We start from the raw sequence: 14,141 nt of genomic DNA, 5'->3' as shown, positions 1-14,141 counted from the left end.
ATGAGCTTTCCAACATGTAATTGTACGTATGGTCGACTCCAGACTGAATCCTATACGTCCTAATGCCGGCCTAGGCTGTTATCGTCATGACAGGAAGTTTGAGGATGAATTCAGGAAAGGGGGCATTCAGTGTAGACTTGTAGGAGAAGCAAGTGACAGTGGAGCAGGCAACTACCTAGGGGACGAATGAGGGGGGAAGAGAGATGGGGGATGGCGAATGAGGGGAAACAAGTGAGAATGGAGCGACGACCTGCAGGTGGAGAGCGGAGGGAGAGGGGGTAGTATAAAGTGACGAAAGTGAAAAGATGGCGGCAGGGAAAGAAACAGCAACAGTAGAGATGAAAAAGAATGAAGATTCGGTGATGATGGAAAGAAAGAAGTGACAACGAGAAAGATTCTCAGGGCGTCGAAAGGAGCAACAGTTGTGGCGGTGGAAAAGAAAAAGAGAGGGGACGAGCAACAAACGAAAGATGCAAAAGAAAAGAAGACGCGGGCAACAAAACCCACGTATCACACACCACACCAAATCACATGCTCGATCAGGTACATACAGACAGGTACATACATGCACTTAACGTCATGTATGTAGGGCTCAACATTTCATCTCAGCGGCACTAGCTCCCGAAACCTTAATTCCCACGTCACCACCCACCCACCACCCCCACGTCAGCACCGAGGCAACACCCTAACTCTCGGCAATCTACGCCCAGATGGCCGAGACTCGGGTCACAATGCCATTCGCACTGGCGGATGGGGGCGAGTGATAATCTATGATTAACACACCCACCACCACCAACCTATCTGACCTGACCACACGGAGTCCCCCTACCTATTATACAGATGGGGGCGTTATCTATTAATTTCGTGGGCGAGGTTTTATGCAGGGTTGAGTTAACATGATCGATCTGCAAACATGTTCTATATATGTGGCTACTGCTATTTGCACGACATGCATGGAGCGAACCTTCCCCCGCGGCCCGCCGGACCCGTAGAGTATAGAGCTACGTATACACGCATTTGCCCTCCTCAACAACTGCCAGCTAGGATATATAAACCCTGATATTTTGGTTTTGTTCGGGGAGGGGTATAAATATTCCAACGATAAGCTACGAGAACTACAAAGCCATGCACTCGCACGCCATTAGTCTAGACTGGCAATTAGTATGCTACAGGCCAGGGCTATAGCTAGCACACGTACCTGCACTATATATAGTGAACCCTCCCTACACCGTCACCATCCGGTCGACAACCATAGAGATCAATAGAGCGCACCGGGGTTAGCATTGATATAAGCAGTACGCTTTTGCTTTTAGAAGTCTGAAAGGGGTATAAAACCCTACAACATATATATATAGCCAAGGCTCCATAAGAACCCATGCCATCTAGCATCCCAGAAACCAGCCAGGAAAAACAGCAAGCACGAAGAAAAAAGAGGTGCAAAATTATATTCCTACAGCAAAACTACAGAAAGAGCCAGAACGCCAGCCAGAAGCAGAGAGAAAACACCAGCAAGAAAGGGGGCAACCGCAGCATACACACACACAACCCCCCCGACCACCAGGCCCAGCACCCTACCCTACTTCCTCCTCTTCACCAGCACCCCATCCCTCACCATCCCAAAGCTCACCCCGCCCTCGCCCGTCATCCACCCCGGCATCTTCACGCCATCAAACACCACGCCCGCCTCTACCAGGCTCCTCACCCCCGCAAACACATGCGCGCCCTCCAACTTGACGCCCACGCTCGGCCTCCACTCCTCCCCCCCTCCTCCTCCCCACCCGCACCGCCACCCGCACCAGCAAGCGGCGGAAACACATCCTCAACCACAAACTCCACGCTCTCCAACCCCCTCCCATCCCCCACCCTCGCCTCGCCGCCAAACCGTCCCTCCGCAACCCTCCGCCTCTTCCCCTCCTCCCCTGCTCCCCCTTCTTCTCCCCTTCCACAGACTCCAACAGCCCCCGCTTCCCCCCCATCACATCCAGCGGCCCCCCCTCCACCCCCCCGCCAACATAAATACTCCACACCCCCACCATGCCCCCTCCCCCCCTCCCCCACCCCGGTAAAAACACAGCGCCTCAAGCGTCCTTGCACACATCGCGCTCGCGCGTAACTCAAACCTCCCATGCTCCCTCGACACCGCGGCCGCCACGCTCTCGCGCACCACGTCGCGCAGCCCGTCCCCCGCCCCCGACGGAATGGTGTGGTACACGTACCCCGGCGCGGCCGTCGGGAAGGCGAGCCAGAAGATGCGCTTCGCGGGCGGGAGGGAGAGCGGCGCTGTGGGCGGGTGCGGGTGCAGTTGCAGGCGGAGTAGGTGTAGCGGGAGGGTGGGGTGGCGGGTGGAGAAGGTGTGCGTTGTGACGAGGGGGCGGAGGGTGCTCGTGAGGGTGTGCGTGAAGGTGGGGGCGTGGAAGCGCGGTGTGGGGGGTGGGGCGTGGGGCGTGGGGCGGTTGAGGGGGTGCAGGGTGGAGGCGGTCCATTTGTGCGTTGTGGGGTGGGAGAGGAGGTCTATGGTTGTTAGTACAGTGCTGGCGGAGAAGAAGGGGGGGGGGGGGTAGGGAACGTACAGGAGTAGTCCAGCTCCGCAATCTGTAGCAGGTTCAGTCCATCCCGCCATTCGCGCTCTACCACACGCTCAACAACCTCTTTCCCCTTCACGGCGCGGCGCTTCATGGCCTCGTACGCCTCTCTTGCCTTCTCTATACCTCTCTCTCCTTCCCCTCCCCCCTCTTCCTCTTCATCATCCTCGTCCTCGTCGTCTTCGTCTTCAACGGGCGCAAAGTTCGGCTGATAGGTCTGCGTCTTTGTAGCGTCTAGCCACGAGCCCAGCACCAGCTCGAGGAGGAGGTCTTTTGTGAGCCGTGACAGCAGGCGGCGCGTCGACGGTGTGTGCGGTATTAGTAAGGTGTTGGACAGCGGGGCGCCGGGTTTGGGCGGCATTGTTGTTGTGGTTGTGGTTGTGGTTGTGGTTTGGTGGTTTTGTGTGTGGATGGTGGGTGAGGTTGGGAAGTCGTGTCGCGCACGGGCCTGTGTCAGTGTCAGTGGGTGCCGGGGTAGGGGTGGGTAGGGGCAATGATCGCTGGGGCAGGTTAACTGGGTTCAGATCGACACCGTCGAGTGATTTATTGGAGATAGTAGTGTAGGGCACGTAAGGGGTGAAAAACACCACCCACGAGCCATTGACACAAACGCGTCCAAACAAGCACCCCGAAGCCCAATCACATGCTTCCAAAATTAAAGCCCCAATCCTCTGAATAATAATAAAAAAAAATCGAATAGATAGTCATTGATACCTACATACTAATTACTAGACCCAGCCTTGCCTATTCCGCCTTTTTTTATTACTATTACTGCTACTCACTGCTACTACTATTAAATACTAACCGCAGCTCCTCCGAGCCACCCCCCCGAAAGCCACTACATGCAATTATTACTACCCGCAGTTATTACAACCCCCTACTACTACATAAGTAGTTTATTATTTTTTGCAAAGCCGCACCCAGAACTTTTGTATATATTCACTCACGACCAAACAAAAAAACCCAAAAGTCCGTAACTTGAAAGTAGAGCAAACCACAACATATGCAAACAAATCCCCAAACAAAATCCCCAATGCAAACTACCCCAAAGCAAAAAGGCGCACAGTAAATAAATAAAACTCCAACCCCCACTAAACCCCACTATCTAGCCCCCGTCCCATGCTCCCTACAATAATCCTTCAACATCTCACACCCGCGACACCCCGGCGTGGGCACAAAATACTTCTTCGGCCCATGCTCCGGACACCTATCCCCCACCTCTGACACGTCGGGCAGTCCGGCTGCAGCTGGTAGTCTCTATACGGCTGCTGCTGCCCCTGGTAGCCTCCTCCCCCTCCTCCCCCCCCTCCTCCGTACTGCTGTTGCCCGTATGGCGGCTGCTGGCCATACTGAGGCTGGCCGTACGGCGGCTGCGGCTGCGGCGGCGGTGGTTGGCCGTACTGTCCGGGACCGGGGCCGGGGGAGCCGTATGGTGGCTGCTGCTGCTGCTGCTGCTGCTGCTGGTTGTATTGGTTGTAGGGCGGCTGCTGGCCATAGGGGCTTTGTGGGGTGGGGGGTTGCTGGTGCGGTGGTGGCTGCTGCTGCTGCTGTCCGTACTGTCCTGGTGGCGGCTGGCCATACTGGCCTTGTGGTGGTGGTGGTGGCTGCCCGTATTGCCCTTGCTGTCCGTACTGTCCTGGCGGTGGTTGCTGCCCATACTGCCCCGGTGACTGCTGTCCATACTGTCCTGGTGACTGCTGCCCATACGGCGGTTGTGGTGGTGGCTGCCCATACTGTCCTTGTCCCTGACCTTGACCTTGACCCTGCCCCTGCCCGGGCGCTCCCCATTGCTGCTGCGGCTGCGGCGACTGCCAATACTGTCCCTGCGGCGGATACCCCTGCTGCCCACCCTGCTGCGCGAACGACCCATTGGGCCCCCCATACGCACCCTGCTGCTGCGGCGGCGGACCCCCACCACCCTGCGCACCATACCCCGCCGACGACGACGACGGCGGCGGATACCCCCCCTGCCCCGAAAAGCTCCCCGGCTGCTGCTGCTGCTGCTGCCCATACCCGCCCTGCTGTCCCGAGTAGCTCCCCTGCGTGCTAGAGAAGCTCCCATAGCCGCCCTGCCCCTGCCCAGAGAAGCTCCCGCCCGGCGGCACAGCTGGCGTCGTAGACTGACTGTATAGCCGCGGCGGCACGGCGGGTGGTGCGCCAGGCGGCGTGTGGATGTTGTGGCCGGGGCCGTAGGGGCTGTATGGTGGTTGCTGTTGCGAGTAGGAGCCGTGGCGGCCTGGGTCTTGGTAGCCGCCAGCGCTGGTGCCGGGCGGGCGCGACGGGTCGGTGAAGGGGTGCCCTGACCCTGTGCTGGTGTTGAGGTGGTCTAGGTAGCTCATTGATGCGACGGTGCCTGATGAGGATGAGGCGAGTGCTGCGGGGGTGAATTCCGCGCTGGTTGTTTTTGGGCTGATGCCGCTTGCGGCGGAGGGGGCGGGGGAGGGCGTGGGGCGTGGGCGCGCGGGGGTGGTGGTGGTGGTGGTTGTGGTTGTGGTGGCGGGTGTGGGTGTGGGTGTGGGTGTGGGTGTGGGTGGGGAGGGGCGGGTGGGCTTGGGCTTGGGCGGTTGGTATGGGATGTAGCCGGTTTTTTTGCTGGAGGTGGAGGTGGTGTATTTGGGAGTGGACATTGTCGGTTGTGGTGGAGAGGGGGAGGGAGGGAGGAGGAGGAAGAGGAAGAGGAGGGGAGGAGGAAGGGAGGGAGGGAGGGAGAGGTAGGGGTGGGGGGGGGGGGGGAGGGATTGAGGCTACACAGGTGTAGAGATGGGGGGGTCACGAATGTTGTCCTCTGTCTGAGACTGTGTCTTTCAGGCGGTTCTCTCTCTCAGCTTTTCTCTCTCAGCTTTTCTCTCACTCTCCGCCCACGTCGCACACAGCACAAGGCTCCATTATGGTATGTACTCCCTCTTCCTGCATTGGCCCGTCCCTGCCAGCCAGCCAGCTCGGCAGTCCGATGCGGTCTGGTGCATGCCGAGTAGAAGTACACGCGTAACCAAGCCCGAGCCAAGGGAGCGAGCGAGTGACATGTCAGCCAGCAATTACATGTCACACCGATCATTACCCCACAGCTGGGATGATGGGTGGAATAGTTGGAGTAGGCCTTTTTATGATGTAATTGCAGACCTTTATTAGCCTGATGTTGGCCGTCGAGTGATGGCCTGTGGTGGGGACCCCTGTCGTGAATACTCTGGGTTGTTAGATTCTGGACAGGGCTAGGTGGATGGTGAATATCATTGACTGTGTGGTGGGGGGAGTACTTGTAGGCGGAGCCTTGTTTGGAGAATAGAGTAGAGTACATGTGTGTAAGGTACTACGTATACTCGTAACTCGTATACCAGGTTGAAATTAGAGTACATGTATTCGAATGTTTGTGCATCAAACACTGTGTGTTCTCTCGTGACCTACATGCATTCGAGCATATATATTGCAAAGACCTCGATATCTACCCGTCAAGTGTTTAATGACGACCTCCGTCCCGCATACCCATTCGAGGGTATAGGCTGAAAGTACATTGCCCCGTGTATGTACCATCACAAGTTCTACGAAACACCCAAACAAATAACTGCAACTCCATCTATCCCAGCCCCCCCCCCCCCCCCCCACTCGCAACTCAAACTATATCCACAGTTCAAGTACAAGCACAAGTAGCTAGCTATATACACCCAAACACCACCACCCCCCCCCCCCCCAAACCCAGCCCCAAGTCAACTGCCCCCGAAACACGCCTCCTCAGCCCAAACATTCAAGTGCAACTTCATCCCCCTCCCTCCATCCCGTACCCATGCCCATATCATATATGCGCCAAGCAAGCAGCAGCACAACCGGGGAATTAAGAATTTCGAGATGTGAGATGAGAACCACATGTACCTGTCCTGTCGATCTCTGTTTATCCTTTTTTCGCATAAGCTATGTTTCTCCGGACCCCCTTCCCTGTCTAAGACTCTGGGGTCAAGTTTCCCATGGGCGCACAAGCCAGCTGAACCCACCACTCAGGATACCGACATGTCCCTAGCTACCTACATGTCCCTACGAGCTACATGTACCTACACAGCTCTCTCCCAGGTTGACTCATGGTGTCTTGGCACCCACTACACACACACACACCACACACACCACACACACGTCAAACCAGCCAGGACTAGTGTCAAGTTCAAGGCATCCAAAAGAAAGTTGAAATCTCTCAACGCGCTCACTCACCACATCCATCCCATCCATCCCATACAACGTCGCGTCTATCATTTCATCGCCCACCCCCCAACCCCACCACATCAAAAAACCACAATCTCACATCACACACACACCACCACACCCCACTTCTTACCCCGGGAAAGCTAGCTACATAGCTAGGTCAGATCTAAAACACCCGCCCCCCCCCCCCCCCCTCCACACACATACACACACACACACACATCAGCAGAAGAAATCAAAATCAGAAATGGTCCGCATCCAGGAAGACCCCTCCTCCAGCGACGAGGACGACTCACGCGTTGCGGCGAACAACAACGCAAGTTCATCGTCGTCGGCACTGACGTCGCCGTCGTCGGATAAGGAGAATGCGCGCAGCAAGGGGAAAGGGTCTGGCGGCGGCGGCGCCGTGTCGAAGGCAAACGCGAAGGGGAAGGGAGCAGTGAGGGGGAACGGGAAGGGGAAGGGGAAGGGGAAAGAGGTGGTGCGTAGGCATGGGGGAGGGCTGGCGGAGATTGGGGAGCAGAATGAGATATTGGAATCTGAGGAGGAGGAGGAGGGGTCTGAAGAGGAGGGGGGCGAGGAAGAGGAAGAAGTGGGGGAGGAGGAGGAGGAGGAGGAGGAAGAGGACGGAGAAGAGCAGGATGGGGAAGGGGAAGAGGAGGAGGAGGAAGAGGAGCAGAAGGATACGGATATGTTCGACCCTGACCAGGACCCGGAGGAGCGCAGGCAGGTGCGGATGCAGTATCGGGAGCTGGGGAGGAAACTTAACGGTAATTACCACATCCTCTTATCATCCCCACCATATTGCTACTTTATAGAAGCCCCCCACTATCCCCCCCACCTTCCACCTTCTGTGATTGGCCAACAAGGCTGACCCTTCCCCCCCCCCCGCGTACCCCCACAGACAACAAAAACGAATACCTCCAACCACACTCAGACGGCCTCCTCCGCACCTTCGAACAAGCCGAGCAGCTCTTCAAAAAAGTAAAACAAACCTCCGACGCCACCATCGACTCCCGCATCCTCGTCCAAGCCACCGACCTCGCCCTCAAAAAGGCCACAAACCTCACCTACGGCAACTCGGGCGCCACCATCGACGCCGACGAGTTCGTCGGCCAATGCATCGCCTTCATGCGCAGCAGCACCCGCCCCCCCCCGCCAACAACAACAACAACGACGACGACGACAACGCAGCGGCAGACGACGCAATGGACTGGGCGTACCTCGGCCGCATGGCGGCGTTCAAGGGGAACAAGCGCCCCGCGACGACAGACTTCCTCCTGGGCCCGCTGTCGGTTACGAAGAAGATCCGCATCATGAAGGCGCGGCGGCAGGGGCTGCGGCGCGACAACGCGAACCTGGTGCGGCCCGTCGAGGTCACGCAGCAGCAGGGGGCCGGGGAGAAGGCGGAGGCGAATGGGAGTAGCGCGATGAGTGCGCTGGTGCAGAAGATATATTTGGACCTGAAGGCGTGGTTTAGGCGCAACCCGCGGCAGGCGGAGAAGGGGCTGAGTCTGTTTCGGTTTGTGGTCAATCCGGACTCGTTTGGGCAGACGGTGGAGAATATGTTTTATTTGTCGTTTTTGGTGAAGGATGGGTTTATTGCGATTGCGTATGATGAGGAGAATGGGCTGCCGGTGATTCGTATGTCCCTCCCTCTTCTCTTCGAAGTGAAGTGCCGAAGTGATGCTTGGTGAAGTGTGGTGAGGTGATGGGGACTGATGTGTGAATGTGAGCATAATAGATTGTACGGACCCCGCATCCCAGGAGGACCACAAGGAGTTCGACGTCTCGAGGAGCCAGGTCATCTTCTCAATAACGATGTGGGAGTGGCAGGAGATGAAGCGTATCTTTGATATCACCGAGAGCATGATACCCACGCGCGCGCAGGAGCAGGCGCTGACGAGTGCTACGGGGTGGTATTCGTAGATGGCCGCCGGGGGGGGGGGGGGGGGGGAGGAGGGAGGGGGCTTTTATGTTTATCGTCGTTGGCATCGTTGGTGTTGTTGCGGGGGGTCAGAGATATAGTAAGCGTGCCTGTTCTGCTCTGCTGGTTGGGCGGGTTGTGGGAGCCCGGGATGTGATGTGATGTGATGTGTGATGTGGTAATCATGTATTTCTTTCCTTCCTTCTCTTTTACTTATCTTATTTTCTTCTGTCTCTCTGTCTCTGTCTGTCTTGTCTTATCTGGGTGCATTCATATTCATGGCCATGGTTTTTTTTTAACTATTACGGTACGTCACGTTGGGAGGCTATCTGTCTGTTTCTTTTTTTGTTCCTTTTCTTGTGTATTATTTTCTTATTATCACGAATTCTAAGGGCGGGTGGCGCCGGGGGCGGGGGGCTTTTCATATTTCCTCCTTTTTATATCTAGTTATCCCCCCTTTTTTTTCACAATGGCGTTTTTTTTTTTTTTTTTTTTTCTTTCTTTCTCTTTCTTTCCCGTTTGGACTTTGAATTTAAAAAAGAGAGAGAGACGTACTTATGTTACATGTAGTGAGTGAGGAAAACGTATGCTGCGCTGCGTGCGGTCGATGTTATGTTATGTAGTGAGTAAAGTACAGTACATACATGTAGACAGAAACACCGGTTTGTTGAGTGTGCGCGTTTTTTGGGTTGGTTGTGGTACTCTGGTTTGGAGTGGGGTTGTAAATAGATGGGTATGATATGAGTTTTGGTTTGTAACGTCGTTATGTTTCTGTTCTGCGGTTTTGTGTATTGTGGTTTTTGTCTAATTGGTGTGATTTTCTACTTTTTTATTTGGTTGGCTGGTTGGACGGATTGATGATTGGTTCGGTAGTGGTGGGTGGTAGTTGGGTTATGAGTAAGTAATTTATGATATATCGTGCTGTATGTAGACTACCATCATAGCATAGCAAAAATTCCTCTCCCTCTCTCTTTCTGTCGAGAGACCAGCCAGTCATCGCTCGAGCACAATTCCAAAAATGAAAGAAGAAAAAAAAATATAAAAATACTGCCAGTTACAACTGGCACTACCACTACACACTACTCGTCACTAGAAACCTTGCTGGTTAAGGTTGGGTAGTTTTGGGTAGTTGAGGAGGAGGCAAGGCAGGCAAGATGAGAAAAAGAGAACCTCCCTTCGACCAGAGTCGAACTGGTGACCAACCGGTAAGCAAGCAATTACAGCCGGGTGTGATACCAACTACACCACAAAGGGATTGATTAATAGATTTGAAAAGCTTTATATAATTTAATTTGCATGAGCGGGAGGGAGGACAGGGGAGGGGGGAGGTTAGTCATTTTTGCGTTTAGGGGGGTTACTGATTCGGGTTCGGGGGGGGGGGGGGGGGGCATGGGGGTGGGCGTAGTGGAATTGGGACTTAGATTCGGATGGTAATGGTAGGAGGTGTGTCGGTATTAGATGTTTGGATGTTTGTATCACTTTCGCAAACTAAAATCGGTTTCCTCGGATTACTACATACTGGCCTATTAGGCCAGATGTTGGGATGAGATATATATAGACCCGGACCTATAGCCTGAGCCTGGCTCGATTACTGTAGGTACCGGATTTAATGATTAACCTCGGTGACTATCCGCATGGATACACGTTTGACCCTCGAGTGCAGTGTAGGTGACATCAATGATCAAACAGGAAGATGCGTAAAACGTGATGCCATCTTGTGAGATATATTCCTCGCGCAGATCATTGACACACACCTGTTTAAGCGCGCACGCGGCTCTGCTCCACTGCAACCAACACGGCTTAGTCACAGCCTTTCCTTTCATCGTCTGTCTGTCTCTCTCATTCTCTTCGAATCTGTCTTCTCGCTGTCAGTCCGTGTGAAGTCAACTCGCTCGCTCAATCTCTCTCACCACGACATCGAGTTTATTGAACAGAAATATCACCACCTACAGACCTCCAGCAAACATTTTCTTCGCTCCAACTTCACAATGCCACCTCCAGACCGCGCTCCTACTGGCAAGATCGTCTTCGTGGGCAACATTCCCTACGGTAACAACCACACCCCCCCCCTCTAACCTCACTCCCCCCTACCCAAAGCACTAACGCCCCCCCAGGCCTCACCGAAGAACAAATCACCGAGATCTTCTCCTCCGCCGGCCGCGTCCTCTCCTTCCGCCTCGTCTACGACCGCGAAACCGGCCGCCCCAAAGGCTTCGGCTTCGCCGAATACAGCGACCAAGAGACGGCGGCCAGCGCCGTCCGCAACCTCGACAACCACGAGATCATGGGCCGCAAGCTGCGCGTCGACTTCTCCCACGAGGGCAACGCCCCCGACGACATGGACACAATGTCCATGTCCATGTCGGGCGGGCCCACGCCGCTGCCCCCCCTCCCCCCCGGCGTCGAGATGCCCGCGGGCCTCAGCGCCCCCGACGCCATCAGCCGCACCCTCAGCGCCCTCAGCCCCCCGCAGCTCCTGGAGATCCTCGGCCAGATGAAGTCGCTCATTGCCACGGAGCCCCAGAAGGCGATGGAGCTGCTGCGACAGGCCCCCCAGCTCAGCTACGCTATCTTCCAGGCACTGTTGCTCATGAACCTTGTTGACACGAGCGTGTTGACGCAGGTGATTGAGAATGCGGCTCCTACGGCGGCGGTGGTGCCCCCGCCGCCCCCGCCGGTGGTGGCCGCGAGTGCGACGCCTGTCCAGGTGCCGGTGGTGCCGGTGGTCCCCCCCGCGCAGGCGTATGGTGGGTATCATGCGCCGACACCGCCCCAGGGGTATGTTCCGCCGCCGCCACCACCGCCGCCGCCGCAGCAGCAGGCGCAGGATCCGGCAAAGGCTGCGTTGATACAGCAGGTGTTGAGCTTGACGCCGGAGCAGATTGGCGCGTTGCCGGCGGACCAGCAGAGTCAGATTATGATGTTGAAGCATCAGATCCTGGCTGGCGGTGGGTTTTAGATGCAGGTTTTATCTTTCTTTTCTTTTTTTTCCCTCCTCTTTTTTTTTGGTTATGATGGTGACGCAGAGAAAGGAAATGGCGGGGTGGGGGGTAATATTTGTGCTTGTGGCTTTAAATGGCGCTCAGCTGGAATAGTGGGTGGATTGGATTGAAAGGGACCTTTTTTGTTTGCATTATTTTCTTTACCCTCATCTCGGTGGGGGCCTTTTTTCTTTTTTCTATTGTTGTTTTAACATTAGGCATGATCCTAGCTAGCTAGCCAATGCCCTACCTAGCTTCGGATCTTTATGGACTTTATGGTTTTGTTTCAATTAGTTTTGTTCTGTTTCTTTTTTTTTTCTTTTATCGACTCAAAATTGGAACGGAGAGAGTGTTAGCAGGGAAGAGAGAGAGAGTATAAGAGAGAATGAATCCCCAGGATGAGGGATTGGCCTTGTAATTCTAGAAAAAAGAGTACATCACAGAAAGCAAGTAGCGCCAATTCCAAACAACAGAAGTCAACCCGAATGAATAAACAGCAGTTAACCCCAATGAATAAACAAAAGACCCGTATCTAATTCTCTCTCTATTCCGACCTCTTTCATTGCAAACTCAGTAAGTACTAAGCTGGTCAAGCCTTCATCAATCCACTGGGCCATTGAGCCTGCAGGTGATGATTTCAAGAAGTTAGCCCAGCATAGACAAACGGGCATATTATCGTAAGAAACACTTACCCTAGGGTTCCTCCAGCTTGTGAGCCACTCCTCCACGGGAGGCTCACTCTCCGGGTTCCCAGTGGGCTGGGGCCAAAAAAATCAGCATAAATATCATTGAACCTGACCGTGGGGGGCTTGGCATGCTTACAGGCCCAATTAACTTGTGTCTCAAGGCTGCCAGGAAGCCTACGGTATTTACTTTTGCATTCCCGTTTGTATCGTCCGTAGCATCAGGAAGCTCCTCGGTAGTTTCATACTCCACGGTTCTGGAACCTACGTCTGTAGAGTAGAAAGTTACAGAATCTACAGTTGCAGTGTCGGCCGATGTCGCAGACTCTATCATAGCATGAGCCCCGCAAGAGGACATTACGGCCCCGCGGGAGGACTCTCCAACAGTAGATGCCTCAACGTTCCTTACTTTCGATACCAAATTCCTAAAAAGCAGGTCTGCACTCGCCCTCAGCCGGACGAGTGTCTCCTCCGCCTCTTCAAGCGTTCTTGGAGGGCCCGGCAATCTCGGAGGAGCAGAAGCCGGTGTTCTGGTCCTTCTTCGCCGTGAAGTGCTTTCCATGCATCCATCCACGACGCCGGCGCAAGCTTCAGCCAGTGACCCTCCAGCTTCCAGCACGCTTTCAGCGCCGTCTATCTGCTGCAAGATGAGGCTGTCGGTGAAATGCTCAGAATCCAGCTCTCTATCGACGGGGTACCATCCCTCTTTTTTCCCATACCTGCCAAAGTACCGGTCAAAGGTTCGTCCGGCAGGTGCGCTCACTTCGGGGAAGATTTCGTCCCGGCACTCGTACACGCTCATGATCCGCTTCAACACTGCCCATTGGTGCCGCCGTTTGTGGGACTCAATGGCGGGGCTCCAGTTTAGGGTCTTCATGCTGTACTCTTGGACAAGCCTTGTGGGCCGGCGGTTCTGTTTGTCGATTAACTTCTGTACCCACTGGCGTAGCTTACTGGAAGCTTCGAAAAAGTTCCAATGCCTCTCGCTCCATTCCCACATCTGCTGGAACTCTAACCCAATCTTTGCCGACTCCCTCGCTGTATCCTGCCTCCTATAGAAGTCCTGCACCGCCCATGCTACACTCGGCCCCGGATACCCGCCAAAGAACGTCCTAATACTCGGAAACTCCGTATCCAGTCCCTGCTTCTTAAAGTCCATAATGATCGTATGAAACTCTTCGTTCTGCAGGGCCTGTGGCCCTTCCGCAACCTCATCCTCCCTCTGCTGCCCATACTCATTATCCAGAAACTCCGCCGGCCTCAGCAGCAACGGACTACTCTCCTGCCCCCATTGCAGCTTCTCCATGAACTCTGCATGAAACCGCGCAGTCTCCTCCCGCTCATACATAGCCCTCAGAGACGGCTGCAGCTTCGTCTCAATGTCATGGCGTCTCTTGAGATCTTGCAGGTCGCTTTCGAGTGCTGACTTGAGGATCTTGTACCAGTACTTGTGCTCCCGGCCCAGGAACTCGCCCTGCTCTTCGAACTTGGCAAACTCGGAGAGACTGGTGGGTGAGCGGAAGATCCGCAGGGGTATGCCGTTCCAGTTGAAGGGAGGGCTGGAGAAGGCGGTGCGAATGGCGTTGGGGGTTGGCGGCTGGCGGAAGAGGGGGGGCGGGAATTCGGGGGCGCAAACGGGGGCGGGGAAGGGGCCGAGGAAGCTGTTTGGGCTGTCTACGCGAGACATTACGACCGGTGAGAGTAGAGACTTGTGGCAGTGTCTCTTGATAGTCGAGGAGGTAGTGAGGTATAAGGATAGGTGATAGGACAAAGCTTCTTCGGT

The 14,141-nt window shown here is 55.1% G+C and overlaps 5 protein-coding genes across 5 annotated transcripts; 2 read left to right on the top strand and 3 right to left on the bottom strand.

Annotated features, from left to right (window-relative positions):
• Positions 1-1,576: 1,576 nt before the first annotated feature.
• Positions 1,577-2,943, bottom strand: LAJ45_08193 (uncharacterized protein; the record flags this gene model as incomplete). Its single annotated transcript, XM_046117745.1, has 3 exons — positions 1,577-1,748; positions 2,217-2,511; positions 2,571-2,943. The coding sequence occupies 3 exons, from the start codon at positions 2,941-2,943 to the stop codon at positions 1,577-1,579; spliced, it is 840 nt and encodes a 279-aa protein (XP_045969032.1).
• Positions 2,944-3,721: 778 nt separating this feature from the next.
• Positions 3,722-5,209, bottom strand: LAJ45_08192 (uncharacterized protein; the record flags this gene model as incomplete). Its single annotated transcript, XM_046117744.1, has 1 exon — positions 3,722-5,209. The coding sequence occupies one exon, from the start codon at positions 5,207-5,209 to the stop codon at positions 3,722-3,724; it is 1,488 nt and encodes a 495-aa protein (XP_045969031.1).
• A 1,805-nt stretch (positions 5,210-7,014) lies between these two features.
• LAJ45_08191 (uncharacterized protein) lies at positions 7,015-8,696 on the top strand (the record flags this gene model as incomplete). The annotated part of the gene is made up of 4 exons (XM_046117743.1): positions 7,015-7,537; positions 7,672-7,986; positions 8,040-8,411; positions 8,512-8,696. 4 exons carry the CDS (start codon positions 7,015-7,017, stop codon positions 8,694-8,696), a joined length of 1,395 nt encoding a protein of 464 aa, XP_045969030.1.
• Positions 8,697-10,682: 1,986 nt separating this feature from the next.
• Positions 10,683-11,653, top strand: LAJ45_08190 (uncharacterized protein; the record flags this gene model as incomplete). Its single annotated transcript, XM_046117742.1, has 2 exons — positions 10,683-10,743; positions 10,809-11,653. The coding sequence occupies 2 exons, from the start codon at positions 10,683-10,685 to the stop codon at positions 11,651-11,653; spliced, it is 906 nt and encodes a 301-aa protein (XP_045969029.1).
• A 611-nt stretch (positions 11,654-12,264) lies between these two features.
• LAJ45_08189 (uncharacterized protein) lies at positions 12,265-14,045 on the bottom strand (the record flags this gene model as incomplete). Its single annotated transcript, XM_046117741.1, has 3 exons — positions 12,265-12,297; positions 12,368-12,433; positions 12,498-14,045. The coding sequence occupies 3 exons, from the start codon at positions 14,043-14,045 to the stop codon at positions 12,265-12,267; spliced, it is 1,647 nt and encodes a 548-aa protein (XP_045969028.1).
• Positions 14,046-14,141: the final 96 nt, after the last annotated feature.

The sequence above is a fragment of the Morchella importuna genome (genome assembly GCF_003444635.1).
Source record: "Morchella importuna strain M04M26 chromosome Unknown Morimp01GS028, whole genome shotgun sequence".
NCBI classification, from domain to species: Eukaryota; Fungi; Ascomycota; class Pezizomycetes; order Pezizales; family Morchellaceae; genus Morchella; species Morchella importuna.
This window is presented reverse-complemented; position numbering and strand designations above follow the sequence as displayed.